The 22,874-nt window shown below is 31.1% G+C and overlaps 1 gene segment (V, D, J or C); it reads left to right on the forward strand.

Annotated features, from left to right (window-relative positions):
* Window positions 1–1,653: 1,653 nt before the first annotated feature.
* The window catches only part of LOC114566094 (T cell receptor alpha constant-like), a 62,255-nt gene continuing 41,034 nt past the window's right edge, over window positions 1,654–22,874 (forward strand). Inside the window, 1 exon segment of the C gene segment in view lies at window positions 1,654–1,698. Within this exon segment, the coding sequence occupies window positions 1,659–1,698 (40 nt within the window).

Below are 22,874 nucleotides of genomic sequence, written 5' to 3' on the forward strand. Positions count from 1 at the left end.
ATCTGTTAATGTTTTAGGCCGAAGCGTCCGAGCCTGAAATGGATTATGGGATGCCGAGGAGCGTTTGTTTTGGGCGCCTGCTGGAGATGGACTTCGCGTGATGCTTCTGGTTTTTGGGATGTGGACTTTACAGGAAGTGGATCCTGAGACGGACACTCGGTGAGTTTCTGTCGCTGGCGAGTCTAGTCTTAGCTACACGATCACAGCTGCTTTCTGAGTGAAGATATAAAGACATTAAACAATATTTATAAGTGTAGAGCTGTTTCAAACACCCGTCACAAAGAAATGACGTAAAAACACGTCAAAGAAAGCGACAAGAAAACCTTCGAAACAAGCGTCAGAAACATAAAACATAAAGCAACAAAAAAGTAGAAGAAAGCAACAAAAATGTCGGAAAAATCTTCACTTTCTGACACTTTAGACTCTTGTTTTAATTCAGTCTTTTGCTACAAGATCAAAGCTGCTTTCTGTGTGAAGATATAAACACAATAACATTAATATTTATAAGAAGATATAAACACAATTACATTAATATTCATAAGAGCTGTTTCAAACAAACGTCACAGAGAAACAAGAGGATAAATATTTAAGTTGAGACAAAACAAATCTACCTACACAGCAGACATTTAAAAGCCTTTTGGCTAAATCTGGCATCTATAACCTGTTTATAATCATCCATAACCTCTTTATAGTCATCTATAACCTATTTATAATCATCTATTACCTCTTTATAGTCATCTATAACCTATTTATAATCATCTATAACCTCTTTATAGTCATCTATAACCTGTTTATAATCATCTATAACCTCTTTATAGTAATCTATAACCTGTTTTTAATCATCTATAACCTGTTTATAATCATCTATAACCTCTTTATAGTAATCTATAACCTGTTTATAATCATCTATAACCTCTTTATAGTAATCTATAACCTGTTTATAATCATCTATAACCTGTTTATAGTCATCTATAACCTCTTTATAGTAATCTATAACCTGTTTATAATCATCTATAACCTCTTTATAGTAATCTATAACCTGTTTATAATCATCTATAACCTCTTTATAGTAATCTATAACCTGTTTATAATCATCTATAACCTGTTTATAATCATCTATAACCTCTTTATAGTAATCTATAACCTGTTTATAATCATCTATAACCTGTTTATAATCATCTATAACGTTTATAATTAATTTTAACGGTCCAGAAAGCATGAAGAGAGAATCGGAGTGAGAGCAGCAGTTTTTGTCCCAGAGAGAGTTACTGTGTGACGGATCAGGGAGGAAACCGACTTTATTTCGGCAGAGGAACCAAACTAACGGTTGAATCTGGTAAGATTGATCTTTTCATATTTAAACATTTACAAACACACACAAACACGTTGAAGAAATTAACAAAACTACAGAAAAAAGTGACAAAAACTTTAAAGAAAGAAAGAAACGTCGAGAAAGTCTAAAAGACGTCAAAAAAGACACCAACATTTATTTTGAAAAGCATCAAAAACTTCAAACAAAGCAGCTAAAATATAGAAGAAAGTGACACAAAGTCTGAATAAAGTTGTTTATGAGCGTTTTCTAAGCGTTTTATGAGCATTGTTGTGCGTGAGGTTTTGTGTCAGCTGTGAGTCGGTGTGTGAGAGGAACTGGAGACAAGATGATTTTTGGGAGAGGAACTCAGCTCAGAGTCGACTCCGGTAAGATGAGAACATGTTTCAAACTTTATTTAAACTTGATCTAAAACATCTCTTATCAGGTAACTTGTTTTGAACCAAAATGACTGAATCTGGAAAGATATTTTCTGGATTTAACACATAGAAGAAGCAAAAAAAATAAAATAAAAAGGCGATAATAAAACTGACAAAAAAAACACAAAATGGGTTGTTGTTTGGACAACAAAAAAAGTGACAAAAAAGACAAATATACAACCAAAAAAAGACAAAAAAGTGACCAAAATGTAAAATCCAAACAATCAATATCTAGAGAGCAGGGAAACATTCAGTTGAAACATTAACTCAACTTTGTTTTGTGTCTGAATTCAGTTAAATGTTAAAACTCTGTTTTTCTGAATGGAGTTTGGTTGAGTGAGTTTGTGTTACGATGCTTCATGTTGTGTGACTGGAACTGGAGGTCAAAAGATAATCTTTGGAAGAGGAACCAGACTAAACGTTGAACCCTGTAAGTAACTGATTCAGATTATATAATACATAAATATAATAATATATAGGTTAGACAAAGATCTTACAATAAGTACATGCAAACATGAAGACACCACTTAGAAATCCCAAATCATAATCAATAAATATATCAGAAAGTATTGAAAGCGACAAAAACTTCAAAAAAGCCACAAAAAACACAAATATATGACCAAAAAAAGACTAAAAAGTGACCAAAATGTCAAATCCAAACAATCAATATCTAGAGAGCAGGGAAACATTTAGTTGAAACATGAACTCAACCTTGTTTTGTGTCTGAATTGAATCATTCAGTTAAACGTTAAAACGATGTTTTCTTAAATGGAGTTTGGTTGCGTGAGTTTATGTTACGATGCTTCATGTTGTGTGACTACTGGAGGAGGAAATCAAAAGATGATCTTTGGAAGAGGAACCAGACTAAACATTGAACCCTGTAAGTAACTGATTCAGATTATATAATACATAAATATAATAAGATATACATACGTACAATAAGTACATTCAAACATGAAGACACCACTTAGAAATCCCAAATCCCAAATCATATCAACTGAGAAAGTATTGAAAGTGACAAAAACTTCAAGAAAAGGGACTAAAAAGACTTTAAAGCGACCAAAATGTAAAATCCAAACATTATCTCAACTTTGTTTTGTGTAAATCATTCAGTTAAATGTTAAAACGATGTTTTTCTGAATGGAGTTTGGTTGAGTGAGTTTATGTTACGATGCTTCATGTTGTGTGAATGCTGGAGGTGGAAGTTATAAGATGATCTTTGGAAGAGGGACCAGACTAAACATTGAACCCTGTGAGTAGAAATATATATTTATATGAATCATCTTTAATAACTAACTTTACAGAGTTTAGTTTGACTGAACAAAAACTTCAAATGGAGCAGCTAAAACATCGAAGACAGAGACACAAATTACGAAAAAAGTCTCAAAGATGTCAGAAAAGCATCAAAAATGTCAAAGAAAAGTCACAAAAAAAATGTCGGTAAAAAGCTTCAAAAACAAAACATAAAAAAATATAAATATACTTTCAAGAAAGCGATAAAAAACGGGGGAACAAAGTGACATTATAAATGTTATAAATGTTCATTTGATGTTTGTGGAGTTTTAAGATCCAAAGTGAAAAGAGAAAGTTAGAAACAAATAAATAGATATGTGATTTATGTTGATACATAACACCAAAGATTATTTTTATAACTAAAGATTGCTGTAAGTAGTTTTTGTCCCAGAGAGAGTTACTGTGTGACGGCTCAGAGAGAGAAACTTTATTTCGGCAGAGGAACAAAACTAACGGTTGATTCTGGTAAGATTTATGTTTTTATGATTTATGACTTAGAAACAGAGACTAAAACGTTTCAGAAAAGTCAAAAAAGTGACAAAAACTTTGATTAAAGTGACAAAAAACATTGAAGAAAGTGTCCAAAAAAAGCAACATTTTAAAAAAGAAATTAAGTTAAAGTTTAAAAATGTAAATAAAAAAGCAACAACATTTAAAGAAAGCAAACAAGGAAACAGCATTTTCCTCAAAAATCAGCAAAGAAAATTCATAAAGCGACAAAAAAAAATTATTTTCAAAAACTTAAAAAATAACGACCAAAACTTTGAAGATAAACACAGAAATGTAAAAAAAAAAGCAACAATAATTTTTAAAAGCAGCAGTTTTTGTCCCAGAGAGAGTTACTGTGTGACAGCTCAGGGAGGAAACCAACTTTATTTCGGCAGAGGAACCAAACTAACGGTTGAATCTGGTAAGATTCATCTTTTTATGTTTTAACATTTACAAACACACACAAACACGTTGAAGAAATTAACAAAACTACAGAAAAAAGTGACAAAAAATGCGACTAAAACGTTGAAGAAAGCAACACAAATGTTGACCCTTTAAACGTGTCCATATGACTTGTTTATGTGTCATTTTGTTTGAGTTTATTACAGTTTTTAGAGGAATAAGAGACAAACCTTTGAAGAAAAAGACAAAAAAACATGTTTTCATGTATTAAAATGTGTCGATAGAACTCGTTTATTTCTTCATGTTTTCGTCATTTATTGACTCGATAGAAATGACGAAAAACGCGAAAAACTTTGAAGAAAGCGGCAGATGAACCAAACTAACTGTTGACTCTGGTTTTAGTTAATCCAGCTTCTTGAGTTTAGATTTAGACAGAGAGAGAAGTTATAGTGTGAGAGTTACGAGGCGACAGAGAGTTTAGTTTTTGTCCCAGTGAGAGTTACGGTGTGACACGTCAGGGAGAGAAACTTTATTTCAGCAGAGGAACCAAACTAACAGTTGACTCTGGTAAGATTCATCGTTTTTATCTTTTTACATTTAGAAACACACACAAACACGTTATTTCAAGTGTCACTAATGCATTATGGAACATGTATCTGAGCTCTGACAACTTATGTAGTTATTAACCTAAATTATTAACCAGCACCAGCATCAAAAGCGCTGAAAATAGTGTCAAAAAAGTGTTTAAGAAATGTTTAAAAACGCCTTAAAAGAAAGCTTAACATGAATTAATTTCTAAGCGTTTTCTAAGTGTTGTTGTGCGTGAGGTTTTGTGTCAGCTGTGAGTCAGAGTGTGAGAGGAAACGCAGAGAAGATTATTTTCGGGAGAGGAACTCAGCTCAGAGTTGACTCCGGTAAGAACATGTTTTAAACTTTATCTAAACTTTATCTAAACCAACCCTCCTAAAGGTAACTGTGTTGAACCAAACTGACTTTAGGACGTAGATGAAGCGACAAAAACATCAAAGAAAGAGACCAAAAAATGCCAAAAACAAGTGGTACAAAATTTACAAAAAACATTGAGAAAATAAAAAGCAACAAAAAGAAACTTGTGTTGTCAAAAAAGTATCAAAAACATAAAACAAACAACAAAAAAGTTGAATCAAAAAGTAACTAACTAAATGTTGTGTTTCCTTCAACATGAGAAAAATAAATCTGCTTACATTCTGCTACGTTACGTTCCAACAAATCAGCTGATTTTTGGGGTTATTTTAGCGTCAGTTTGTCTAAAGAAGACAGAACGTTTGATTTGTGTTAAAAACTCAACAACAAGCAACAAACATTCTCCTTAAATTGGAGATGTATTTGACCTGTCAACACTTTTAAAGTCACAGTTTAACAATCACAACAAGATGAAGTTGGAATAAGTCACAAAAAGTTGAAAGAAATCGACAAAAAAGCGACATAGAAGCAGCGTTTAGTTTCGTGTCAGCTGTGAGTCACAGTGTGAAAGGATCTGGAGAGAAGCTTATTTTCGGGAGAGGAACTCAGCTGATAGTCGACTCCGGTAAGACGGGAAAGTAATAAATATTATTTCTTGTTTAACTCTTAACACAGCATCAATTATTCAAAATCCAAGAGATTTTATCCCTCACAAATCCTTTAAAAGTACGTAGAGTGAAAAGTTGCGTCTAACTCCCAGACAGGACACAAATCATCATTCAGTTAAATGTTAAAACTATGTTTTTCTGAATGGAGTTTGGTTGAGTGAGTTTGTGTTACGATGTTTCATGCTGTGTGACTACGAATGTAAATAAGATGATCTTTGGAAGAGGAACCAGACTAAACATTGAACCATGTAAGTAACTGATTGAGATTATAAACATTATTTATATGAAGCATCTTTAAAAACTAACTTCACTTGTGTTGTTTGGACAACAAAAAAGTGACAAAAAAGCCACAAAAAAGACAAATAGAGCCAGAGAGCAAAGAAACATTTAGTTGAAACAATACCTCAACGTTATTTTGTGTCTAAATTTAATCATTCAGTTTAATGTTAAAACTTAGTTTTTCTGAATGGAGTTGGCTGAGTTGAGTTTATGTTACGATGCTTCATGTTGTGTGACTACTGGAAGTCAGGCTAAGATGATCTTTGGAAGAGGAACCAGACTAAACATTGAACCCTGTAAGTAGAAATATATACAAACATTATTGACATGGCACATGTTTAAAAACTTACTTTACTTTTGTTGTTCACACAAGATCAGAATAGAAGATTAAAGAGATAAAAAGCAGAATCATCAGCGTATCAATCTAAAGATTTGAACTCGGGAAACTTCAGACATTTAAGATTTCATTCAGACAATGATGTGTTTCTGAATTGAGTTTGGTTCAGAGAGTTTGTGTCAATAGAAAATGATTTTTGGAAGAGGAACCAGACTAAACATTAAACCCTTATTAAAAAAGCAACAAAAAGCAGAAATAAACGACTAAAAAAGCAATAAAAAAGTGACGAAAAATCATTTGTGTTCTGATGCTTCATGTTGTATGAATACTGGAGCTCAAAACATAATCTTTGGAAGAGGAATCAGACTAAGCATTGAACCCTGTGAGTAGAAAATAAATCATCATAATACGTATTTATAGCAACTTTTACAACAAACTTTACAGAGTTTGACTGAATATTTACAAAATAAGAGTAGCAGTTAAATAAAAGAAGTTAACAAATGCTGAGAGTAATGGAAATTATTCAAGCGACAAGTTTTGTTTTGTGTCTGAATTTAATCATTCAGTTAAATGTTAAAAAAAACCCAATGTTTTCTTAAATGGAGTTAGGTTGAGTTTGTCTCTTAGTTTATGTTACGATGCTACATGTTGTGTGAATGCCGGAGCAACAGCTAAGATAATCTTTGGAAGAGGAACCAGTCTAAACATTGAACCCTGTGAGTAACTGATTTACATCATTAACATTATTCATATAAAGCATCTTTAAAAACTATCTTTACTTGTAGTTTTAAGACAATGAAAAAAGTGACAAAATAGTGTCAAAAAAACAATCAATATCTAGAGAGCAGGGAAACATTTTGTTGAAACATTAACTCAACTTTTTTTTGTGTCTGCATATAATCATTCAGTTACATGTTAAAATTATGTTTTTCTGAATGGAGTTTGGTTGAGTGAGTTTATGTTAGGATGATTCATGTTGTGTGATTACTGGAGGAAATTATAAGATGATCTTTGGAAGAGGAACCAGACTAAACATTGAATCCTGTGAGTAGAAATATATATTCATAAGAAGCTTTTTTAACAACAAACTTAGCGGCACAAATGCAGGAAAAAAGGACAAAAAAATTGACAAAATGCGACAAAATTGTGACAATAAAAGCGACCAAAAACAGCAAAAACTGACAAGAAAGCATTATAAACATTTCTATGAAGCATCTTTAACAACAAACTTTACTTGTGTTTCGACAACAAAATAAAGCGACAAAAAACCCACAAAAGCAATGAATAAGTAATAAAAAAATGACAATAAAACTGCCAAAGAAAATCCCCAAATATGGCAAAAAAAAACATTTTAAAAAAGCAAAGTTTGTCTCTGAGTTTATGTTACGATGTTTCATGTTGTGTGAATACTGGAGGAGCAGCAGCTAAGTTAATCTTTGGAAGAGGAACCAGACTAAACATTGAATCCTGTGAGTAGAAATATATATTTATAAGAAGCGTCTAACAACAAACTTTACAGTTTTTTTTTATATTTATAAAACCAGAGTAGAAGATAAGAAAAGAGAAATGAAAAGATGCTGAGAGTGATGGAAATGATTCAAGCGACAAAAATAACGACAATAAAACCTCAAGAAAGCGGCAACAATGCGACAAAAACGTTAAAAAAGTTACATTTTTCTGCATGAAGTTTGGTTTAGTTTGTGTTACTATGCTTCATGTTGTGTGACTGGAGGTGCAAATCAAAATAAGCTGATCTTTGGAAGAGGAACCAGACTAATCATTGAACCCTGTAAGTAACTGATTTAGATTATAAACATTATTTATATGAAGCATCTTTAAAAACTAACTTTACTGGTGTTGTTTGGACAACAAAAAAAAAGACAAAAAAGTGACCAAAAGTCAAATCCAAACAATCAATATCTAGAGAGCAGGGAAACATTTAGTTGAAACATGAACTCATCTTTGTTTTGTGTCTGAATTTAATTATTCAGTTAAATGTTAAAATTATGTTTTTCTGAATGGAATTTGGTTGAGTGAGTTTGTGTTACGATGCTTCATGTTGTGTGACTAGAACTGGAAATCAAAAGATAATCTTTGGAAGAGGAACCAGACTAAACATTGAACCCTGTAAGTAACTGATTCAGATTATATAATACATAAATATAATAATATATACGTTAGACAGAGATCTTACAATAAGTACATTCAAACATGAAGACACCGCTTAGAAATCCCAAATCATTAATCAATAAATATACCAACTGAGAAAGTATTGAAAGTGACAAAAATTTCAAAAAAGGGACAAAACCTTGAAAAAAGGGACCAAATAAAAAAAAAGTTAAATTCAATATGTGTTAATACAGAGGATCAAAGATTTGTTCAAGATCTCTACTAAAAGTTATTTCACTAGACCATAATTACTCAGATAAAAGTCTCAAATGTTAAAACTATGTTTTTCTGAATGGAGTTTGGTTGAGTTGAGTTTATGTCACGATGATTCATGTTGTGTGAATACTGGAGGAAATAAGATGATCTTTGGAAGAGGAACCAGACTAGATATTGAACCCTGTGAGTAGAATTATATATTTATAAGAAGCATCTTTAATAACAATCTTCACAGAGTTTAGTTTGACTGAATATTTATAAAATCAGAGCAGAAGATAAGAAAAGAGAAATAAAAAGATGCTGACAGTGATGGAAATGATTTAATCAACAAAAACGACAAAAATAACGACAATAAAACCTCAAGAAAGTGGCGAAAATGCAACAAAAAACGTCAAAAAGCGACATTTTTCTGCATGAAGTTTGGTTAAGTTTGTTTCTTAGTTTGTGTTACGATGCTTCATGTTGTGTGACTGACGGTGTGAATAAGATAATCTTTGGAAGAGGAACCAGACTAATCATTGAACCCTGTAAGTAACTGATTTATATTATAAACATTATTTATATGAAGCATCTTTAAAAACTAACTTTACTTATGTTGTCTGGAAAAAAAAGTGACAAAAAAGACAAATTTAAGACAAAAAAGTGACCAAAACGTCAAATGCAAACAATATCTGTAGACCAGGGAAACATTTAGTTGAAACATTAACCTAAATTTGCTTTGTGTCTAAATTTAATCATTCAGTTACATGTTAAAACTCTGTTTTTCTGAATGGAGTTTGGTTGAGTGAGTTTGTGTTACGATGCTTCATGTTGTGTGACTGGAAATCAAAAGATAATCTTTGGAAGAGGAACCAGACTAAACATTGAACCCTGTAAGTAACTGATTCAGATTATATAATATATCAATATAATAATATATACGTTAGCCAAAGATCTTACAACAAGTTCATTCAAACATGAAGACACCGCTTAGAAATCCCAAATCATTATCAATAAATATATCAACTGAGAAAGTATTGAAAGCGACAAAAACTTAAAAAAAAGTTAAAATCCATATGTGTTAATTAAGAGGATCAAACATTTGTTCAGTATCTCTACTAAAAGTTATTTCACTAGACCATAATTACTCCGATAAAAGTCTCAAATGTTAAAACAATGTTTTTCTGAATGGAGTTTGGTTGAGTTGAGTTTATGTTACGATGCTTCATGTTGTGTGACTGGATCTGGAAATCAAAATAAGATGTTCTTTGGAAGAGGAACGAGACTAAACGTTGAACCCTGTAAGTAACTGATTCAGATTATATAATACATAAATATAATAATATATATGTTAGCCAAAGATCTTACAATAAGTACATTCAAACATGAAGACACTGCTTAGAAATCCCAAATCATATTAATAAATATATCAACTGAGAAAGTATTGAAAGTTAAATTCAATATGAGGATCAAACATTTGTTCAGTATCTCTACTAAAAATGTATTTCACTAGACCATAATTACTCCGATAAAAGTCTCAAATGTTAAAACAATGTTTTTCTGAATGGAGTTGGGTTGAGTTGAGTTTATGTTATGATGCTTCATGTTGTGTGAATGCTGGAGGAAATCAAAAGATAATCTTTGGAAGAGGAACCAGACTAAACATTGAACCCTGTGAGTAGAAATATATATTTATATGAAGCATCTTTAACAAAAAACTTTACTTGTGTTGTTTGGACAACAAAATAAAGCGACAACCCCCACAAAAAGCAATAAATAAGTAATAAAAAAATGACAATAAAACCGATAAAAAATGGGGAAATAAAGCGACAAAAAACATTCAAAAATTGAAATTTTTATCTGAATGAAGTTTGGTTGAGTTTGTCTCTCCAAGTTTATGTTACGATGCTTCATGTTGTGTGACTACTGGAGGAGGAAATAAGATAATCTTTGGAAGAGGAACCAGACTAAACATTGAACCCTGTAAGTAACGGATTTACATTATAAACATTATTAATATGAAGCATCTTTAAAAAATTAACTTTACTTATGTTGTTTGGACAACAAAAAAAGGCACAACAAAGACAAATTTAAGACAAAAAAGGGACAAAAACATAAAATCCAAACAATCAATATCTAGACACCAGGGAAACATTTAGTTGAAACAGTAACTCAAATTTGTTTTGTGTCTAAATTTAGTCATTCAGTTACATGTTAAAATTATGTTTTTCTGAATGGAGTTTGGTTGAGTGAGTTTGTTTCATGCTTCATGTTGTGTGACTGGAAATCAAAAGATAATCTTTGGAAGAGGAACCAGACTAAACATTGAACCCTGTAAGTAACTGATTCAGATTATATAATACATCAATATAATAATATATATGTTAGCCAAAGATCTTACAATAAGTACATTCAAACATGAAGACACCGCTTAGAAATCCCAAATCATAATCAATAAATATATAAACTGAGAAAGTATTGAAAGCGACAAAAATTTCAAAAACGGGACAAAACCTTGAAAAAAGGGAACAAATTTTAAAAAAAAAATAAGTCAAATTCAATATGTGTTAATACAGAGGATCAAAGATTTGTTCAGTATATTTATAAAACCAGAGCAGAAGATAAGAAAAGAGAAATAAAAAGATAGTGACAGTGATGGAAATTATTTAATCAACAAAAACGACAATAACACCTCAAGAAAGCGGCAAAAATAAGACAAAAAACGTCAAAAAGCGACATTTTTCTGCATGAATTTTGGTTCAGTTTGTCTCTGAGTTTGTGTTACGATGCTTCATGTTGTGTGAATACTGCCGGTGTGAATAAGATAATCTTTGGAAGAGGAACCAGACTAAATATTGAACCCTGTAAGTAACTGATTTACATTATAAACATTATTTATATGAAGCATCTTAACTAACTTGTGTTCTTTGGAAAAAACAATCAATATCTAGAGGCCAGGGAAACATTTAGTTGAAACATTAACCCAAATTTGCTTTGTGTCTAAATTGAATCATTCAGTTACATGTTAAAACTCTGTTTTTCTGAATGGAGTTTGGTTCAGAGAGTTTGTGTTACGATGCTTCATGTTGTGTGACTGGAAATCAAAAGATAATCTTTGGAAGAGGAACCAGACTAAACATTGAACCCTGTAAGTAACTGATTCAGATTATATAATACATAAATATAATAATATATACGTTAGCCAAAGATCTTACAATAAGTACATTCAAACATGAAGACACCGCTTAGAAATCCCAAATCATAATCAATAAATAGAATTCAATACGTGTTAATTCAGAGGATATAGCATTTGTTCAGGATCTCTACTAAAAGTTATTTTAATACACCAAAATTACTCAGATAAAAGTCTCAAATGTTAAAACTATGTTTTTCTGAATGGAGTTGGGTTGAGTTGAGTTTATGTTCTGATGCTTCATGTTGTGTGAATACTGGAGGATATGATAAGATAATCTTTGGAAGAGGAACCAGACTAAACATTGAACCCTGTGAGTAGAAATATATATTTATAAGAAGCATCTTTAACAACAAACTTCAATTTTTTGTTTGTCTGATTATTTATAAAACCAGAGCAGAAGATAAGAAAAGAGAAATAAAAAGATGCTGACAGTTATGGAAATAATTCAAGCGACAAAAATAATGACAATAAAACCTCAAAAAAATGTTCAAAAAGTGAAATTTCTTTCACAAGTTTGGTTCAGTTTGTGTTATGATGCTTCATGTTGTGTGACTACTGGAGCGAATCAAAATAAGCTGATCTTTGGAAGTGGAACCAGATTAATCATTGAACCCTGTAAGTAACTGATTTACATTATAAACATGATTTATATGAAGCATCTTTAAAAACTAACTTTACTTATGTTGTTTGGACAACAAAAAAAAGTGACAAAAAAGACAAATATACAACGAAAAAATGACTAAAAAGCCAGGGAAACATTTAGTTGAAACATTAACTCAACTTTGTTTTGTGTCTGAATTTAATCATTCAGTTACATGTTAAAACTCTGTTTTTCTGAATGGAGTTTGGTTGAGTGAGTTTATGTTACGATGCTTCATGTTGTGTGACTGGATCTGGAGATCGAAAGATAATCTTTGGAAGAGGAACCAGACTAAACATTGAACCCTGTAAGTAACTGATTCAAATGATATAATACCTAAATATAATATATACATACGTACAATAAGTACATTCAAACATGAAGACACCACTTAGAAATCCCAAATCATAATCAATAAATATATCAACCGAGAAAGTATTGAAAGCAACAAAAACTTAAAAAAAGGGTGAAAAAAAAGAAATGATTCAAGCGACAAAAACAACAAAAATAACGACAGTAACACCTCAACAAAGTGGCAACAATGCGACAAAAAACGTTCAAAAAGCGACATTTTTCTGCATGAAGTTTGGTTCAGTTTTTCTCTGAGTTTGTGTTACGATGCTTCATGTTGTGTGACTAATGACGGTTTGAATAAGATAATCTTTGGAAGAGGAACCAGACTAAATATTGAACCCTGTAAGTAACTGATTTATATTATAAACATTATTTATATGACTTTACTTGTGTTGTTTGGAGAAAAAAAAAAAGTGACAAAAAAGCCACAACAAAGACAAATTCAAGACGAAGAAGCGACCAAAACGTCAAATCCAAACAATCAATATCTAGACACCAGGGAAACATTTAGTTGAAACAGTAACTCAAATTTGTTTTGTGTCTGAATTTAATCATTCAGTTTAATGTTAAAACGATGTTTTTCTGAATGGAGTTTGGTTGAGTGAGTTTGTGTTACGATGCTTCATGTTGTGTGACTGGAAATCAAAAGATAATCTTTGGAAGAGGAACCAGACTAAACATTGAACCCTGTAAGTAACTGATTCAGATTATATAATACATAAATATAATAATATATACGTTAGACAAAGATCTTACAATAAGTACATTCAAACATGAAGACACCGCTTAGAAATACCAAATCATAATCAATAAATATACCAACTGAGAAAGTATTGAAAGCGACAAAAATTTCAAAAACGGGACAAAACCTTGAAAAAAAGGGACCAAATAAAAAAAAAGATAAATTCAATATATGTTAATTCAGAGGATCAAAGATTTGTTCAGTATCTTTACTAAAAGTTATTTCACTAGACCATAATAACTCTGATAAAAGTCTAAAATGTTAAAACTATTTTTTTTTATGGAGTTTGGTTGAGTTGAGTTTATGTTACGATGCTTACATTTACACGAAGCATCTTTAACAACAAACTTTACTTGTGTTGTTACGACAACAAAATAAAGCGAGAAAAAAACCTCACAAAAGCAATAAATAAGCTATAAAAAAATGACAATAAAACCGCCAAAAAAATCCAAAAATACGGCAAAAGAACGAAAAAAAAAAGCAAAGTTTGTCTCTGAGTTTGTGTTACGATGCTTCATGTTGTGTGAATACTGGAGGAGCAGCAGCTAAGATAACCTTTGGTAGAGGAACCAGACTAAACATTGAACCCTGTAAGTAACTGATTTAAACTCAAAAATAGAAACTGAAAAAATATGTTTTTACCGTTGCTCTGGATGGAAAATCTGCAAAAGCGACAAGAAAATGACAAAAATTTATAAAAAAGCGACAAAAAGTAAAATAAAAAGCAACCAAGAAAAAACGACCAAAAGCAACAACAAAAAATTAAAAGAAATAAGCAAATTTTGCAGAATTCTGCATCTGTAAAACAATGTTTTCTGAAATGGAGTTTGGTTGAGTTTGTCTCTGAGTTTGTGTTACGATGCTTTATGTTGTGTGACTTCTGGAGCGAATGTAAATAAGCTGATCTTTGGAAGAGGAACCAGACTAAATATTGAACCCTGTGAGTAACTGATTTACTTTTATAAACATTATTTATATGAAGCATCTTTAAAAACTAACTTTAGTTGTGTTGTTTGGACAACAAAAAAAGTAACAAAAAAGACAAATATAAGACCAAAAAAGACTAAAAAGCGACCAAAACGTAAAATTAAAAAAAAACAGGGAAACATTTTTTTGTGTCTGAATTTAATCATTCAGTTTAATGTTAAAACTATGTTTTTTCTGAATGGAGTTTGGTTGAGTGAGTTTGTGTTACGATGCTTCATGTTGTGTGATTACGACTCAAAAGATGATTTTTGGAAGAGCAACCAGACTAAACATTGAACCCTGTAAGTAACCGATATCAATCTAAAATATTATTAATATGAGGCTCATTAAATCAGCACAAAACAAGATTCAGTGTTACATTGTTGGGGAAACACTTGAATCTGATGTTTTAGTTTTTTTATATTATTTATAGAAAGCATCTTTAACAACAACTTTACAGTGTTTTGTTTGACTCAATATTTATAAAACCAGAGTAGAAGATAAGAAAAGAGAAATAAAAAGCTGCTGACAGTGATGTAAATGATTCAACCCACAATAAAAATGACAAAAAAGTGACACAAATGCGACAAAAAAGTGACACAAAAGCGACAATAAAACGGCAAAAAAACAATGATTTGTAACTGGAGTTTGGTTGAGTGAGTTTGTGTCACGGTGCTTCATGTTGTGTGAATACTGGAAACAAGATGATCTTTGGAAGAGGAACCAGACTAAACGTTGAACCCTGTGAGTAGAAATATATACAAACATTATTCATATGGAACATCTTTAAAAATTAACTTTACTTTTGTTGTTCACACACAATCAGAATAGAAGTTTAAAACGATAAAAAGCATCATCAGCGTATCAACTAAACACTTAAACACTTTGTTTAGTGTCTTTACTCAGATCAAACATTGAACCCTGTAAGAAAAACTGGTTTAAATGTTATTTAAAGTTAAAAAGCTCGGCTCCAAAGCTAAAAAAGTTGACAAAAAGCGGAAAAAAACAGCAAAACTAAAATACGTTAAAGTGAGAAAAAAGTTTTAAAACTATATTTTTCTGAATAGAGTTTGCTTGAGTGAGTTTGTGTTACAATGCTTCATGTTGTGTGAATGCTGGCGGTGGGTATAAGATCATCTTTGGCAGCGGCACCAAACTTCATGTTAATGACAGTAAGTTGATTTATATTCATTCTGGGGTGAAAAACAAACTAGTTTGAATATTATTTAAAGTTAAAAAGCTCAGCCTGAAAGCTAAAAAAGTTGACAAAAAGTAACAAAAACTTACAACAAAAAAGTTGAGTTCTTTTTTAAAAAGTGACAAAAAACTTAAGCAACAAATAAAAAACTTTAAGAAAAGTGACAAAAACAATCCATAATTTCCTTAATTAAGATTAAACACTAAAACACTTTGTTTAGTATATTTACAGGAAACATTTTAGATTTCATTCAGACAGAAGAATTAAATGTTAAAATGAAGTATTTCTGAATGGAGTTTGGTTCAGAGAGTTTGTGTTACGATGCTTCATGTTGTGTGACTTCTGGAGCTGGAAGTCAATACAAGATGTTCTTTGGAAGAGGAACCAGACTAAACATTGAAACCTGTGAGTAACTGATCCCACAAATATAACCTGTAGATTATTTAAGAAGCGTTGATCCAGAATGAAAATCTGCTGAATTTAGTGTTTTCTGGGTTTCTGCTTCAGGTGCAGATGTGTTACCATTCAGTTGAAAATCTAAAGTTTAAATGTTCCTTTAAAGTTAAAGAGACAAGCTTTAAAGTAAAAAATTGGAAAAAGCATCAAAGAAGAGTCAGTGTGTGAGAGGAACTGGAGACAAACTTATTTTTGGGCGAGGAATTCAGCTGATAGTTGACTCCGGTAAAACGGGAAAGTAATAAATATTATTTATCTAAGAAAAATAAAAGCGGAAAAAAATGAACAACAAAAACACAAAAAGCGACAAAACATGTTGAAAAAAACATTGAAAAGCAGAAAAAAACCAGTTGAAAACATGAAGGTAAACATTATGATCATAAATACATCCATAAATGCAGATATTTAAAATACCATTCTGAATGGAGTTTGGTTGAGTGAGTTTATGTTCCACCGCTTCATGTTGTGTGACTACGAGTCAAAATAAGATCATCTTTGGAAGTGGAACCAGACTAAACATTGAACCCTGTGAGTAACTTATAAACATAATATATAAATATATCTTTAAAAGCAAACTTTACTTTTCAAATAAAAGCAGAATAATTAGCTGCTTACAGTTAGTGAAACGATTCATTTAAAATAAATCAACTGAGAAAGTATGAATCAGAATCATCAATATCTCAACCATTATGTTTATTATGTCTACAGTTAATATCTAAATGTACAATTTATCTGCTTTTATTGAACAGAGTTTATTTATGTAACTGGAATCTAATCATACTAGCAGAAGTCTCAAACTTAAAACTCTGTTTTTCTGAATGGAGTTTGGTTGAGTGAGTTTGTGTTACGATGCGTCATGTTGTGTGACTGGATCTGGAAGTCTAAATAAGATGTTCTTTGGAAGAGGAACGAGACTAAACATTGAAACCTGTGAGTAACTGATCCCACAAATATAACCTGTAGATTATTTAAGAAGCGTTGATCCAGAATGAAAATCTGCTGAATTTAGTGTTTTCTGGGTTTCTGCTGTAAGTAACTGATTCAGATTATATAATACATAAATATAATAATATGTACGTTAGCCAAAGATCTTACAATAAGTACATTCAAACATTCTGAATGGAGTTTGGTTGAGTTGAGTTTATGTTATGATCATTCATGTTGACTGAATATTTATAAAACCAGAGCAGCAGATAAGAAAAGAAAAATAAAAAGATGCTGACAGTGATGGAAATGATTCAAGCAACAAAAACGACAAAATTAACGGCAATAAAACCTCAAGAAAGCGTAAAAAAAAACATAAAGCGTCAAAAAAAGCGTAATTTTTCTGCATGAAGTTTGGTTGAGTTTGTCTCTGAGTTTGTGTTACAATGCTTCATGTTGTGTGACTGGAGGAACAAGTCAATACAAGATAATCTTTGGAAGAGGAACCAGACTAAATATTGAACCCTGTGAGTAGAAATATATATTTATAAGAAGCATCTTTAACAACAAACTTTACAGAGTTTAGTTTGACTGAATATTTATAAAACCAGAACAGCAGATGAGAAAAGAGAAATAAAAAGCAGCTGACAGTGATGGAAATGATTATAGCAACAAAAACGACAAAAATAATGACAATAATAGCTCAAGAAAGCGACAAAAAACAGTAAAAAAGCAAAGTTTGTCTCTGAGTTTGTGTTACGATTATCTGAATGGAGTTCGGTTGAGTTGAGTTTGTGTCACGATGCTTCATGTTGTGTGACTACTGGAAGAACAGATAAGATGATCTTTGGAAGAGGAACCAGACTAGACATTGAACCCTGTGAGTAAATCATAAACATAATATTCACATAGAATCTTCTTTTAAAAAACAAACTACTTAAATTTTACTGGAAAACCAACAAACCAGACAGGAAGGCAAAATAAAATCTAAGAAAGTGTGCTGGTTTAAAGTTAAAGAGCTCTGCTTGAAAGCTAAATGTTAAAACGATGTTTTTCTGAATGGAGTTTGGTTCAGAGAGTTTGTGTTACGATGCTTCATGTTGTGTGAATACTGGCGGTGGATACAAGTTAATCTTTGGAAAAGGAACCAGACTAAACATTGAACCCTGTGAGTAGAAATATATACAAACATTATTTATATGGAACATCTTTAAAAACTAATTTTAGTAGAATATATTAGTTAATTATTATTAATAGAAGTGTATATACTAAACACTTTGTTTAGTGTCTTTACTCTTTATTGAGATCAAACATTGAAACCTGTCTGAAAAAGCTGAAAAAACCTAAACTAAAAAGCTTGGCTCGAAAGTTGAAAAAGTTGACAAAAAGTGACAAAAACTTAAATAAGTTAAAAAAGTGACAAAAAATTGACGACAAAGTCTCAGATGTTAAAACTATGGTTTTCTGAATGGAGATTGGTTGAGTGAGTTTGTGTTATGATGCTTCATGTTGTGTGAATGCTGGGAATAAGATAATCTTTGGACAATGACAGTAAGTTGATTTATATTCATTCTGAGGTGAAAAAGCTCAGCCTGAAAGCTAAAAAAGTTGACTAAAAGCGACAAAAACTTTGAAAAAAAACCAACAAAAATTTCAATATGTTAAAAAAGTTACAAAAAAGTTGATTTGTTTTTAAAAACTGACAAGTTGAAATTCTTTTTTAAAAGTCGAACATAAACATGAAATCCAACCGAACTGCTGGAAGCAACAAGTAAAAAACTTGATGATAAGTGACAAAAAGGATCCATAATTTCCTTATTTAAGATTAAACACTAAAACACTTTGTTTAGTATCTTTACAGGGAACTTTAGACATTTTAGATTTCATTCAGACAGAAAGTTTTAAAAGTTAAAATGATATTTTTCTGAATGGAGTTTGGTTCATAGAGTTTGTGTCAATATAAGATGATCTTTGGAAGAGGAAGCAGACTAAATATTCAACCTTGTGAGTAGAATATAAAAAAACATTTTTTTATATGGAACATCTTTAAAAACTAACTTTACAATTTTTTGTTTGACTGAATATTTATTAAACCGGAGTAGAAGATAAGAAAAGGGAAATAAAAAGATGCTGACAGTGATGGAAATGATTCAAGCGACAAAAAAGACAAAAATGCGGCAATAAAACTGACAAAAAACGAAAAGAACAGCAAAAAAAGCGAAAAAACCCCAACAAAAAGCAAAGTTTGTCTCGGAGTTTGTGTTATGATTATTGTTTTCATACTAAAGTCTCAAATGTTAAAACTATGTTTATCTGAATGGAGTTTGGTTGAGTTGAGTTTGTGTTATGATGCTTCATGTTGTGTGACTAATGGAGCTGAAAAGATGATCTTTGGAAGAGGAACCAGACTAAACATTGAACCCTGTGAGTAAATCATAAACATAATATTCACATAGAAGCTTCTTTAAAAACAAACTACTAATATTTTACTGGAAAACCAACAAACCAGACAGGAAGATAAAAGAAAAGAGCTCTGCTTGAAAGCTAAAACCATTGAAAAAGAGACATTTTTTTAAAAACACAAAAAGGGTTTTTAAAAAGCAACCTTCGAAAAGCAACACAAATTTCAAAAACAGTTACAAAATCTTTCATAAAGCGACAGTTTTCTGCATGAAGTTGGTTCAGTTTGTCTCTGAGTTTATGTTACGATGCTTCATGTTGTGTGTATAACAATCAAAAGATGATCTTTGGAAGAGGAACCAGACTAAACATTGAACCCTGTAAGTACATCATGAACATAATTATTATATATATATATATATATATATATATACACACACAAATAACTTATGTACATGAACCTTTAAAAACAAACTTTACCCGTATTTTACTGGAAAGCAAACAAAACCAGAATAGAAGATAAAAGAAAATGAAAAAAAAGCTACAAAAACTTCGGCATAAACCTAATTTACATGGATCATCTTTAGAAACTAACTTTACTTTGTGTTTTACTGGAATTTTCCAAGTAAAGTACTTTTTTCCAACGATGAATTCATTCAAATTTAAAAATGATCTTTTTTTAAATGGAGTTTGGTTGAGTTTGTCTCACGATGCTTTAGATTTGTTAAAGTTCTGGAGTTAGCTAAAAACTCTGATCAAAATAACTTCATACGTGGTCAGGCACATTCAGACTCAACATACAACAATACATAGTCAAAGAATGAATAAGTAAATTGTTAAAAATACTAAAAACTAAAAACCAGGAAAAAGTTGGACAAAGCGACAAAAATATTGTGTGTAGCCGTTTAATTACATAAAAAACAGTTTCTCAACTGTACAAAATGTATACATTGTTATTTCTAATATGAATTGAATGTTCAGATAACATTTTACTAAAGTCAAACAAAAGTCATAAATGTTAAAAACTATGATTTCTTAATGGAGTTTGGTTGAGAGAGTTTGTGTTACAATGCTTCATGTTGTGTGAATGTTGGAGGAGGAACAGCTAAGTTAATCTTTGGAAGAGGAACCAGACTAGACATTGAACCCTGTGAGTAGAATATAAATCATCATAATATATATTTATATCAGAGCGACTTTAACAACAAACTTTACAGAGTTTGACTGAATATTTACAAAATAAGAGTAGCAGATAAAAAAGAGAAGTTAACAACTGCTGACAGTGATGGAAATGATTCAAGCGACAAAAAAACACAAAAATAAGTTGAAAAAAGCGTCAAAGTCTCAAATGTTAAAACTATGTTTATCAGAATGGAGTTTGGTTGAGTTGAGTTTATGTCACGATGCTTCATGTTGTGTGACTTCTGGAGGTCAATACAAGATAATCTTTGGAAGAGGAACCAGACTAAACATTGAAACCTGTGAGTAACTGATTAACATTATAAACGTTATTGATATTTAAAAATGTCAAATCCAAACAATCAATATCTAGAGACCAGGGAAACATTTAGTTGAAACATTAACTCAACTTTGTTTTGTGTCTGAATTTAATCATTCAGTGTAATGTTAAAACGATGTTTTCTTAAATGACGTTTGGTTGAGTTTGTCTCTGAGTTTGTGTTACGATGCTTCATGTTGTGTGAATACTGGAGCAGCAGATAAGATAATCTTTGGAAGAGGAACCAGACTAAACATTGAATCCTGTGAGTAGAAATATATATTTATAAGAAGCATCTTTAATAACAAACTTTACAGAGTTTAGTTTGACTGAATATTTATAAAATCAGAGTAGTAGATTAGAAAAGAGAAATAAAAGATGTTGACAGTGATGGAAATGATTCAAGTGACAAAAACGACAACAATAACGACAATAAAAAATCAAGAAATTGGCAAAAAGTGACAACAAAACAAAAAAAACGGCAAAAAAGGTTTCTGGATGAAGTTTGGTTCAGTTTGTCTCTGAGTTTATGTTCTGATGCTTCATGTTGTGTGACTGGAGGTGTGGATAAGATAATCTTTAGAAGAGGAACCAAACTAAACATTGAACCCTGTGAGTAACTTATTCAGATTATAAACATTAATTATATGAAGTATCTTTAAAAACTTGTGTTGTTTGGACAACAAAAATGTCAATCCAAACAATCAATATCTAGAGAGCAGTGAAACATTTAGTTGAAACATTAACTCAACTTTGTTTTGTTTCTGAATTTAATCATTCAGTTAAATGTTAAAACTGTTTAACTCTGTTTAACTCTGGAGTTTGGTTCAGAGAGTTTATGTTAAGATGGTTCATGTTGTGTGACTAGTGGAGGTGGATATAACAAGATAATCTTTGGAAGAGGAACCAGACTAAACATTGAACCCTGTAAGTAGAATATAAATCATCATAATACGTATTTATATCTGAGCGACTTTAACAACAAACGTTACAGAGTTTGACTGAATATTTACTAAATAAGAGAAGATAAGAAAAAAGAAATAAAAAGATGCTTACAGTGATGGAATTGATTCGACAATTGAGCGACAAAAACAACAAAAATAATGACAAGAAAAGCTCATAAAAGCGACAAAAAAAGCGACGAAAATCCGTCAACAAAACCGACCAAAAAATAAATAAAAAATGTTAAAAAAAAGTGTGTTACGATGCTTCATGTTGTGTGACTTATGAAAGTCAGTACAAGATAATCTTTGGAAGAGGAACCAGACTAAACATTGAACCCTGTAAGTAGAATATAAATCATCATAATATATATTTATATTACAGTGACTTTAACAACAAACTTTACAGAGTTTGACTGAATATTTACAAAATAAGAGTAGAAGATAAGAAAGAGAAGTTAACAACTGCTGACAGTGATGGAAATGATTCAAGCGACAAAAAAACAAACGTTGAAAAAAGCGTCAAAGTCTCTAATGTTAAAACTATGTTTTTCTGAATGGAGTTTGGTTGAGTTGAGTTTGTGTTACGATGCTTCATGTTGTGTGACTTCTGCAAGTCAATACAAGATGATCTTTGGAAGAGGAACCAGACTAAACATTGAACCCTGTAAGTAAATCATAAACATAATATTCACATAGAAGCTTCTTTAAAAACAAACTACTTATATTTTAGTGGAAAACAAACAACCAGACAGGAAGATAAAAGAAAATCAGAGAAAGTGTGCTGGTTTAAAGTTAAAGAGCTCTGCTTGAAAGCTAAAAAATTTGAGCAACAAAAAATAAAAAAGAGACAAAAAGTTTTTCTTAAAAAGCATCAAAAACCTTCGAAAAGCGACAAATAAATTCGAAAAAATTACAAAAACGTTCAAAAAGTTTTGTGGTTGAGTTTGTCTCTGAGTTTGTGTTACGACGCTTCATGTTGTGTGAATCAAAATAAGATGATCTTTGGAAGAGGAACCAGACTAAACATCGAACC

This window comes from Perca flavescens, chromosome 12 (genome assembly GCF_004354835.1).
Source record: "Perca flavescens isolate YP-PL-M2 chromosome 12, PFLA_1.0, whole genome shotgun sequence".
In the NCBI taxonomy this organism is placed as follows: Eukaryota; Metazoa; Chordata; class Actinopteri; order Perciformes; family Percidae; genus Perca; species Perca flavescens.